Source organism: Salmo salar, chromosome ssa05, assembly GCF_905237065.1.
Source record: "Salmo salar chromosome ssa05, Ssal_v3.1, whole genome shotgun sequence".
In the NCBI taxonomy this organism is placed as follows: Eukaryota; Metazoa; Chordata; class Actinopteri; order Salmoniformes; family Salmonidae; genus Salmo; species Salmo salar.
Window position 1 is genome coordinate 84,089,396 of NC_059446.1, and position 12,364 is coordinate 84,101,759.

The 12,364-nt window shown below is 42.2% G+C and overlaps 1 protein-coding gene across 1 annotated transcript in view; it reads left to right on the forward strand.

The window, feature by feature from the left end:
* Window positions 1-4,383: 4,383 nt before the first annotated feature.
* LOC106595718 (gasdermin-E) overlaps window positions 4,384-12,364 on the forward strand; it is a 53,564-nt gene continuing 45,583 nt past the window's right edge. The window contains exons 1-2 of the mRNA XM_045719207.1: window positions 4,384-4,607; window positions 5,271-5,526. Coding sequence (XP_045575163.1) covers window positions 4,596-4,607; window positions 5,271-5,526 — 268 coding nt within the window. The 5' untranslated portion in view covers window positions 4,384-4,595. The remainder of the gene's footprint in view (window positions 4,608-5,270; window positions 5,527-12,364) is intronic.

The following is a 12,364-nucleotide window of genomic DNA, read 5'->3' on the forward strand; positions in this document are numbered from 1 at the left end:
AACGATCTAACACAATACCCAAACCTAAACAGAGAGACTAAATAACCCCCCCACTAACGATCTAACACAATACCCAAACCTAAACAGAGAGACTAAATAACCCCCCACTAACGATCTAACACAATACCCAAACCTAAACAGAGAGACTAAATAACCCCCCCACTAACGATCTAACACAATACCCAAACCTAAACAGAGAGACTAAATAACCCCCCCACTAACGATCTAACACAATACCCAAACCTAAACAGAGAGACTAAATAACCCCCCACTAACGATCTAACACAATACCCAAACCTAAACAGAGAGACTAAATAACCCCCCCACTAACGATCTAACACAATACCCAAACCTAAACAGAGAGACTAAATAACCCCCCCCACTAACGATCTAACACAATACCCAAACCTAAACAGAGAGACTAAATAACCCTCCCACTAACGATCTAACACAATACCCAAACCTAAACAGAGACTAAATAACCCCCCCACTAACGATCTAACACAATACCCAAACCTAAACAGAGAGACTAAATAACCCCCCCACTAACGATCTAACACAATACCCAAACCTAAACAGAGAGACTAAATAACCCCCCCACTAACGATCTAACACAATACCCAAACCTAAACAGAGACTAAATAACCCCCCACTAACGATCTAACACAATACCCAAACCTAAACAGAGAGACTAAATAACCCCCCACTAACGATCTAACACAATACCCAAACCTAAACGAGAGACTAAATAACCCCCCCACTAACGATCTAACACAATACCCAAACCTAAACAGAGAGACTAAATAACCCTCCACTAACGATCTAACACAATACCCAAACCTAAACAGAGAGACTAAATAACCCTCCACTAACGATCTAACACAATACCCAAACCTAAACAGAGAGACTAAATAACCTCTCCACTAACGATCTAACACAATACCCAAACCTAAACAGAGAGACTAAATAACCCCCCCACTAACGATCTAACACAATACCCAAACCTAAACAGAGACTAAATAACCCCCCCACTAACGATCTAACACAATACCCAAACCTAAACAGAGAGACTAAATAACCCCCCACTAACGATCTAACACAATACCCAAACCTAAACAGAGAGACTAAATAACCCCCCACTAACGATCTAACACAATACCCAAACCTAAACAGAGAGACTAAATAACCCCCCCCACTAACGATCTAACACAATACCCAAACCTAAACAGAGAGACTAAATAACCCCCCCACTAACGATCTAACACAATACCCAAACCTAAACAGAGACTAAATAACCCCCCCACTAACGATCTAACACAATACCCAAACCTAAACAGAGAGACTAAATAACCCTCCACTAACGATCTAACACAATACAGGTGCACACATAAACCAGACCTAACCAAAAGAAAATGAAAAGAGGATCGGTGGCAGCTAGTAGGCCGGCGATGACGACCGTCGAGCGCCACCCGAACGAGGAGAGGCGCCACCTTCAGTCGACGTCGTGACAGTGGTTGACCAAATATAAATCCTTGCAGTAAAATTGGGCCAACGGCCAAATAACCAAGTATCCCGTTTCAGGCTCAATGTATAGACAATTTGGACCAATGAGAACTTGCCTTATGTAGCTATGAGTCCTGGACTAGAATCCCACACGCAGGTTCTAAACAGACGCTGAACTGAAAAACAACTATTTCCATTGATCGTTAATTCACTGCGTTGTGAATTTATCTTCCAATATTCTTACATCATATTTTGTGGGTGTAATGTTTACTGTTCATTTTTGTTTATTATCTATTTCACTTGCTTTAGCAATGTAAACATATGTTTCCCATGCTAATAAAGCCATTTGAATTGAGAGAGAGAGAGAATATGGTCCTCTGTAGTGCAGTTGGTAGAGTCACATGGTAGTGGGTTTGATTCCCAGGACTACCCATACGTAACAGGTACACACACATGACTGTAAGTTGCTTTGGATAAAAGTGTCTGCTAAATGGCAGATATTATGTCAATTATAAATCCTATTTGAACCATTCCAGTATTTTACTCCTGCACTAGTTGAGCTAAAGAACTAGTGAACAACAGTGTATGTATCCTTGTAACGCTTTCAATAAAGTTCAACAAACGATATCAGACGTCCCGACCTCCATTCTTCTAATCATTAGATAATACAACATAAAGTGGGACATTACAGAGGGGGGTGAGGGGGGGGGGGTTAGTTTATTAGGATCCCCATTAGATACTGCACATGCAGCAGCTACTCTTCCTGGAGTCCACATGAAACGTACAAATACATGACAAATTACAGAACAGTTATAGACAAGAACAACATAAGATATTACATTAAAATAATAGTTAAACACAGAGTGTACAAAACATTAAGAACACCTGCTCTCTCCATGACATAGACTGACCAGGTGAATGATCCCTTATTAATGCCACTTTTTAAGTACACTTCAGCAAGTGTAGATGAAGGGGAGGAGACAGGTTAAAGAACGATTTTCAAGCCTTGAGACAATGAAGACATGGATTGTGTATGTGTGCCATTCAGAGGGTGAATGGGCAAGACAAAATATTTAAGTGCCTTTGAACAGAGAATGGTAGAGATGCCAGGCGCACTGGTTTGTGTCAACAACTACAATGCTGCTGGGTTTTTCACTCTCAACAGTTGTGTATCAAGAATGATCCACCACCCAGATGACATCCAGCCAACTTGACACAACTGTGGGAAGCATTGGAGTCAACATGGGCCAGCATCCCTGTTGAATGCTTTAGACACCGTGTAGAGTCCATGTCCTGATGAACTGAGAGTTCTGAGGGGTACAACTCAATATTAGGAAGGTGTTCCAAATGTTTGTTATACTCAGTGTCTATTGGAAAGACACCAAGAGACAACAAAAATACTATTTACACACTGTTCATATATACACATTCATATCTTTATAGACAGTACAGTTAAATTAAATACATTTTTGGGGGGGAGTCAGGGGGTCCTACATGTTTTGCATTGTCAAGTGACCCTTATGACAACAACAGAAACAGAATCCTGTTCAAAATACTGTTCACCAGAATCATGTCCCAAAAACAAGTCTGTGAAGTCTGTTATTATTCTATACTCATTTGAAAGTGTAAACTTTCTCACATTACTGTGCTACAGTGTGTAAAAAGTATACTTATTAAAACAAAGATGAAGTCCATCACCCTGGTAATCTTGATGTTTAGAATACCAGTGTGATTAAGTTTTCCATCTTTTTAATAATGATTCTATACTCAGAGATAACATCCCCAATATGTGGAGTCAGTATGATGGTCCATCTCTGTGACGTCTGATTCACAGTGTTTGAACAACATAGATAGTCAGTATGATAGTCCATCTCTGTGATGTCTGATTCACAGTGTTTGAACAACATAGACATGTTGTCATCAGAAACCCTATACCACAGTATGTTATTACTGCAAGGCTCCTGGGATTTGTTCAAATTGAAACTGAAACTTGACCTTGAGAACTGTTATTGCACTTTGGAACTGATAACTGTCTGTTAGTGTTTGACTCTCCTACAGTACAGTGGTGAAGTATATGGATGTGACTTTCTGACCCTGTAGTAACAGTTAGGCCCCGTACACACTCAGGTTGGACAACTGATTTACCACACATTGGACACAAAGATTGTGAATGATACTTAAAAAAAAAAAATATATATATATATATATATATTTAACCTTTATTTAACTATTCAAATCAGTTAAGAACAAATTCTTATTTTACAATGACGGCCTACCCCAGCCTCCCCTAACCTGGACGATGCTGGGCCAATTGTGCGCTGCCCTATGGGACTCCCGATCACGGCCGGTTGTGATACAGCCCAGGGTTGAACCAGGGTCTGTAGTGACGCCTCTAGCACTGAGATGCAGTGCCTTAGACCACTGCGCCACTCGGGAGCCTTAAAATACTGTAGGCTAATACTGATATTCCTGTGCTATAACAGAGTTCATCTACACAAAATATTTCACACAACCAAATATTTCACAAACAACACTGTTTGTGCAGAAACACTCTGTTGTATTAAAACAGTTTTACCAAATGAGTTGTGCATTATTAGTTCTACAACTTCAGTGTGTACAGGGCCTTAAAGGAAACATTCCTCATCAAATCAAACTTTATTTGTCACATGCGCCAAATACAAAACAGGTGTAGACCTTACAGTGAAATGCTTACTCACAAGCCATTAAGAAAATGTTTACCAAATAAACTAAAGTAAAAAGTTATAAAAAGTAACACAATAAAATAACAATAACGAGGCTATATACAGGGGGTACAGGTTAGTTGAGGTAATTTGTACATGTAGGAAGGGGTAAAGTGACTGTGCATAGATAATAAACAGGAAGTAGCAGCAGTATAAAAACAAAGCTGTGCTTCAGTAGCCTGAAGAAAGTGAAAGTGAAAGTGGATGAGTTACTGAGTTATTACATGTAAGAACAGGAGCATTATTCTCTGGTAAACTCCAATAACCCTGAGTCTGTGTAGGAAATAGAGGTGTTGTTGGACACTGGAGCAGACACTCTACTTGGACTTTCCAGCTAAGCACATTGTTCATATGAACATCCAGGTACTTGTAGGAACTAACTGTCTGCTTTGTTGAATTGCATTTTGAAACTACTCCCCAACACTGCTTCACTGCTATGAGGATGACAACACATCAAACCGGAATATACTTCCCAGTAATGTGGCATGTAGTTCTAACTGATTTTGTCATGAAATAAAACAGAAGTGAAGAGCAGGAACATAAGAGTGGACCAGGACAGTTTCCCAGCAAGGGGTTAAGATAAAGAGACTCCTCCTACTAGTATGTAATGAAATCTTAGCTAATGCATTTCAGACATATTCATATCTCATTCTTAATAACGTATCTCTAAGTCATAAGGACCCAGAGGAAAAAGCAGCGAGAACCTGGTATTGAAGCTCTTGCAGTGTTGCGATCAGAAAAATATACAGCATGCTTTGGATAGACTTGAATGACCAGCATTTTTGACTGAAATGATTTCCTGTTTGTATTCCTGTCTTGTCAAAAGCAATGCTACTCCGTTCTGATCCACTCTTTTCCCAGGGAAAGTGAATCTTGTGTTTGTATTGATTGTCTTGCCATCTTTCATGTGTGTGAAATGTATTTAGAATGCACTTCGGGAAGCTGTTGTATTGATTGAATGTTTATGTGTTCATCTTAGTTCATCTTAGACGTCTTTGTCATTTATGTCTTTGTCATTTGCTGCAGCCAGAAACACGATCCACCACCATCATGATTTCCAAGGCCGTAAAATCCATGTTGAAGGAAGTAGATTCTAACGGTAGCCTGATCCCTGTGTCCAGTCTGAACGACAGCTCTGGTAAACTGAATCTCCTCTCACTCATTGTGAAGACCAGGCCCAGATGTGGATGCTTCTGGCAGGAACCGAAATACCAGTCCAGAGGCTTTTCCCTGAGTGATGTGCTGAAGCCTGGAGAACCTGAAGACAAACCTTTAAACCCAGGTAAACACCAGAACAGCTCCTCCGGCAGGGTTGCCAGGTTTAGAAAAAAATTCCCGGAACGTTGACTACTCAAAACCCACCCAAAAAGCCTGATAACTAGTCCAACCTTTATTTCCTACAGCAAGAGAGGAGTTGCTACATTTATACAATAAACCCTTTTTCCATAATTTAATCGAACCAATTAAGAAGCAATATCGACGTAACTTGTAATGACGTTAGAAGCAAAATGTGTTTTTTCATCCAAATTATATTTATTTGTGAACTATAACATGATGTAATAAAGGAATTTGAATATGTTGCAAGAGAAAATATATTATTAAACTCACCAGATAATTTTCCATCAATGGATGTCGATATTAAACTCAAAGACAGACCATATAAACAAAACACGGCAGTACAATAATGACAAGATAAACAATCAACTCTTATAAGACAGGGATCCTCTGATTAATCAATAAGGCCCGAGGGGGTGTGGTATATGGCCAATATACCACGGCTAAGGGCTGTTCTTACCATGATGCAACGCAGAGTGCCTGGATACAGCCTCTGGCTGTGGTATATTGGCCATATACCACAAACCCCCTGGGTGCCTTATTGCTATTATTAACTGGTTACCAACGTAATTAGAACAGTAAAAATAAATGTTTTGTGATACATTTGGTATATGGTCTGATATAGCATGGCTTTCAGCCAATCAGCATTCAGGGCTCGAACCCGGTTTATAATTGTAAATACATCCCTTTTGTGCATGTGCATAACTATAGATAAATCCTTTAAACCCAGGTAAACGTCGTCTTCACTGACATTTTCAACCTCTCCCTGTCAGAGTCTGTAATACCAACATGTTTCAAGCAGATCACCATAGTCCCTGTGCCCAAGAACACTAAGGTAACCTGCCTAAATGACTACAGACCCGTAGCACTCACGTCTGTAGCCATGAAATGCTTTGAAAGGCTGGTCATGGCTCACATCAACACCATTAACCAGAAACTCTAGACCCACTTCAATTTGCATACCACACCAACAGATCCACAGACTCCACACTGCCTTTTCCACCTGGACAAAAGGAACAGCTATGTGAGAATGCTATTCATTGACTACAGCTCAGTGTTCAACACCATAGTGTCCTCAAAGCTCATCACTAAGCTAAGGATCCTGGGACTAAACACCTCCCTCTGCAACTGGATCCTAGACTTCCTGGCGGGCCGCCCCCAGGTGGTAAGGGTAAGTAACAACACACTCGCCACACTGATCGTCAACTCCGGGGTATTTTAGGGGTGCGTGCTCAGCCCCCTCCTGTACTCCCTGTTCACTCATGACTGCATGGCCAGGCACGACTCCAACACCATCATTAAGTTTGCTTATGACACAACAGTGGTAGGCCTGATCACCGACAACGATGAGACAGCCTATAGGGAGGAGGTCAGAACCCTGGCAGTTTGGTGCAAGGACTACAACCTCTCCCTCAACATGATCAAGACAAAGGAGATGATTGTGGAATACAGGAAAAGGAGGACCAAGCACGCCCCCATTCTCATCGACGGGGCTGTAGTGGAGCAGGTTGAGAGTTTCCCCTCTCTCTGCCTCTAATCACCAACAAACTAACATGGTCCAAACATACCAAGACAGTCGTGAAGAGGTCACAACAAAACCTATTCCCCCTCAGGAGACTGAAAAGATTTTGCATGGGTCCTCAGATCCTCAAAATGTTTTATAGCTGCACCATCGAGAGTATCCTGACGGGTTGCATCACTGCCTTGTATGGCAACTGTTCGGCCTCCGAAAGCAAGGCACTACAGAGGGTAGTGCGAACGGCCCAGTAAATCACTGGGGCCAAGCTTCCTGCCATCCAGGACCTCTATACCAGGAGTTGTCAGAGAAAGGCCCTAAAAATTGTCAAAGACTCCAGCCACCCTAGTCATAGACTGTTCTCTCTGCTACCGCACGGCAAGCAGTAACAGAGCGCCAAGTCTAGGTCCAAGAGGCTTCTAAACAGCTTCTACCCCCAAGCCACAAGACTCCTGAACAGCTAATCAAATGGCTACCCAGACTATCCCCCCCCTACGCTGCTGCTACTCTCTGTTATTATCTATGCATAGTCACTTTAACAACCCTACCTGCATCTACATAATTACCTCAATTACCTCGACACCGGTGCCCCTGTACATTGACACATTGACTCTGTACTGGTACCCCCTGTATATAGCACCGCTATTGTTATTTACTGCTGCTCTTTAATTATTTGTTTTTCTTATCTCTTACTTTTTTCTAGGTATTTTCTTAAAACTGCATTGTTGGTGAGGGGCTTGTAAGTAAGCATTTCACTGTAAGGTACAATACAATACAACACCTGATGTATTCGGCGCATGTCACAAATCAAATTTGATTTGAAACACCAGAGCAGCCCCTCAGGCAGGGTGCTTGTGTTAACCAATAGCCTGCTGGAATAGGCTACTGGGGATGAGGTCATCATTTCAATCACTGAATGAAATATGAATAACATGTATATGAACTGAATATGCTCGTCAACAACAGCCAGTGTTTGTTTACCTGTAGCCTAATCTGACTGACTGTTACCGTCATTCTAATGTGTTCTAACAATTGATCGGCAATTGTGATAGAGCTTTGATAACTTTCAATTTAATGAACTAAACATGGCCATTAATAACTGCATAATAACACAAGGCTACAACAACAATAAACTGAAGTTATAGGCTATTTATTAAATCCGTGTGCCAGCTCTAAGTAGGCTACACAAGTGGTACAAATTGATTTGGAATGACTCCAGTGATATAGTCTTTTCTATTTTGTCAAATGATATTCTACAGTAGCCTACAATGGCATATCAATTAATAGGCTACTGGATGGCCAACAGATGCAAATGTGTCATTCTTCACATTTAATGTAAGTTTCATTGAGGATTCTTCCCCACAACAGAATCACGCGAGGGAGTTCCATAACTTAGATTTCACATTTCCACTCACGCAGCCCCCGAGACCCTAGAACTGAGCATGTGTAAAACACTATGCTTGATACTGTTTTCCATAACACTGAACCCAAACCGGCTGCGCGTGCGCCATCCTGCATACATTTATTTTGTCCCCCCCACACCAAACATGATCACGACACGCAGGTTAAAATATCAAAACAAACTCTGAACCAATGACATTAATTTGGGGACAGGTCGAAAAGCATTAAACATGTATGGCAATTTAGCTAGTTAGCTTGCTGTTGCTAGCTAATTTGTCCTATTTAGCTAGCTTGCTGTTGCTAGCTAATTTGTCCTGGGATATAAACATTGAGTTGTTATTTTACCTGAAATGCACAAGGTCCTCTACTCCGACAATTAATCCACACATAAAACAGTCAACCGAATAGTTTCTAGTCACCTCTCCTCCTTCCAGGCTTTTTCATCTTTGAACTTACATGGTGATTGGCATCTAAACTTTCATGGTATTACCACGACTACCCGAAAAACAGTTCAGTCTTTCAATCACCCGTGTGGGTATAACCAATGAGGAGATGGCACGTGGGTACTTGCGTACACGGTGTCCGGTCTGGTCAGCATGTAAGAAAAGATTACATTAGAATCAAGTTTAAACCACCTCCGACCGACTTGCTTCCATTGCGCTCTCGTGGTCCCAAAGTCTTTCCAGTGTTTTGTCGCCGTTATTTCTTGGTCCGCATCAGTTCTAGCGTGTTAATATACTGCTCAACAAAATAAAGGGAACACAAAAACAACACATCCTAGATCTGAATGAAATAAATAATCTTATTAAATACTTTTTTCTTTATATAGTTGAATGTGCTGACAACAAAATCACACAAAAATAATAAATGGAAATCCAATTTATCAACCCATGGAGGTCTGGATTTGGAGTCACACTCAAAATTAAAGTGGAAAACCACACTACAGGCTGATCCAACTTTGATGTAATGTCCTTAAAACAAGTCAAAATGAGGCTCAGTAGTGTGTGTGGCCTCCACGTGCCTGTATGACCTCCCTACAACGCCTGGGCATGCTCCTGATGAGGTGGCGGATGGTCTCCTGAGGGATCTCCTCCCAGACCTGGACTAAAGCATCCGCCAACTCCTGGACAGTCTGTGGTGCAACGTGGCGTTGGTGGATGGAGCGAGACATGATGTCCCAGATGTGCTCAATTGGATTCAGGTCTGGGGAACGGGCGGGCCAGTCCATAGCATCAATGCCATCCTCTTGCAGGAACTGCTGACACACTCCAGCCACATGAGGTCTAGCATTGTCTTGCATTAGGAGGAACCCAGGGCCAACCGCACCAGCATATGGTCTCACAAGGGGTCTGAGGATCTTATCTCGGTACCTAATGGCAGTCAGGCTACCTCTGGCGAGCACATGGAGGGCTGTGCGGCCCCCCAAAGAAATGCCACCCTACACCATGACTGACCCACCGCCAAACCGGTCATGCTGGAGGATGTTGCAGGCAGCAGAACGTTCTCCACGGGCGTCTCCAGACTCTGTCACGTCTGTCATGTGCTCAGTGTGAACCTGCTTTCATCTGTGAAGAGCACAGGGCGCCAGTGGCGAATTTGCCAATCTTGATGTTTTCTGGCAAATGCCAAACGTCCTGCACGGTGTTGGGCTGTAAGCACAACCCCCACCTGTGGACGTCGGGCCCTCATACCACCCTCATGGAGTCTGTTTCTGACCGTTTGAGCAGACACATGCACATTTGTGGCCTGCTGGAGGTCATTTTGCAGGGCTTTGGCAGTGCTTCTCCTGCTCCTCCTTGTACAAAGGCGGAGGTAGCGGTCCTGCTGCTGGGTTGTTGCCCTCCTACGGCCTCCTCCACGTCTCCTGATGTACTGGCCTGTCTCCTGGTAGCGCCTCCATGCTCTGGACTGTAGACTCCGTCTCATGCTACCACAAGAGTGAAAGCACCGCCAGCATTCAAAAGTGACCAAATAAAGGAGTGGTCAGCCAGGAAGCATAGGAACTGAGAAGTGGTCTGTGGTTACCACCTGCAGAACCACTCCTTTATTGGGGGTGTCTTGCTAATTGCCTATAATTTCCACCTGTTGTCTATTCCATTTGCACAACAGCATGTGAAATTTATTGTCAATCAGTGTTGCTTCCTAAGTGGACAGTTTGATGTCACAGAAGTGTGATTGACTTGGAGTTACATTGTGTTGTTTAAGTGTTCCCTTTATTTTTTTGAGCAGTGTATATATATATAGTTGAAGTCGGAAGTTTACATACACCTTAGCCAAATACATTTAAACTGAGGTTTTCACAATTTCTCACATTTAATCCTGGTAAAAATCCCCCTACTTAGGTCAGTTAGTATCACCCCTTTATTTTAAGAATGTGAAATGTCAGAATAATAGTAGAGAGAATGATATATTTCAGCTTTTATTTCTTTCATCACATTCCCAGTGGGTCAGAAGTTTACATACACTCAATTCGTATTTGGTAGCATTGCCTTTAAATTGTTTAACTTGGGTCAAATGTTTCGGGTAGCCTTCCACAAGCTTCCTGTCACGGTTGTCGTAGGGTTGAGACCAAGACGCAGTGGGAAAATGTACACTCATCTTCTTTTATTAGCGGACAAAGAAGGAAAACCAAAAACACAAACGAACTTGACAGTCTCGTCAGGCAAACAGCTAAACAAGAACAATCTCCCACAAAATACTAAAACAAACACATACCTATTTATAGGACCCTCAATCAGAGGCAACGAGAAAACACCTGCCTCCAATTGAGAGTCCAACCCCCAATTAACTAAACATAGAAATACAAATGACTAGACTGAACATAGAAATACATTAACATAGAACAGTGCCCAAAACCGGGAATAATAAATCAAACACCCTACTACTAACACCACCAGCCCGAACCACATAAAACAAATACTCCCTGCCACGTCCTGACCAAACTACAATAACAAATAACCCCTATTACTGGTCAGGATGTGACACTTCCCACAATAAGTTGGGTGAATTTTGGACCATTCCTCCTGACAGAGCTGGTGTAACTGAGTCAGGTTTGTAGGCCTCCTTGCTTGGACACACTTTTTCAGTTCTGCCCACAAATGTTCTATAGGATTGAGGTCAGGGCTTTGTGATGGCCACTCCAATACCTTGAGTTTGTTGTCCTTAAGCCATTTTGCCACAACTTTGGAAGTATGCTTGGGGTCATTGTCCATTTGGAAGACTCATTTTCAACCAAGCTTTAACATCTTGACTGATGTCTTGAGATGTTGCTTCAATATATCCACATAATTTTCTTTCCTTACACATAATTTCATGTCCTATTCCAGTACTTCCTCAAATATCACTATTATTGATAACCCACATCATCAAAATTATTCACACTTGTCTTCCTATTTCCACATAATCTGCCATGGTTCACCAGCCCAACAGGGCACACAACTAACCTTCCATTCACACACACACTTGTATGGCCAATACAACTAGGCTCTCACCCCGTTATAGCTATGCAGGGAACCAACCCCGCCGGGATTTACCCCCTAGGACTCACCCTTCGCAGGTTCCAGCCTACGGGGCTTACTTTCCGGGACTCACCCTATATTTATAGTAATCACAGATATTAATCCACTGGGATTTACTATTGACTTTATAGTACTAGCAGGAACCAACCTACTAGGGAGTTACCCCCTGGGACTTACCCTACAGGGACCAGCCTGTGTGAGTTTACCTTCCGGGCCTTACCATTTACAATAAAGCTACGACCGGTCGTTACACAATGGGCCTATAGAATTAAACTTAGGCTGTCCAGGTCTGTATCCCATAATTAGTTCAGCCAACGATTCTCATCTCCCCAAGATGTCAAAATGAGTGG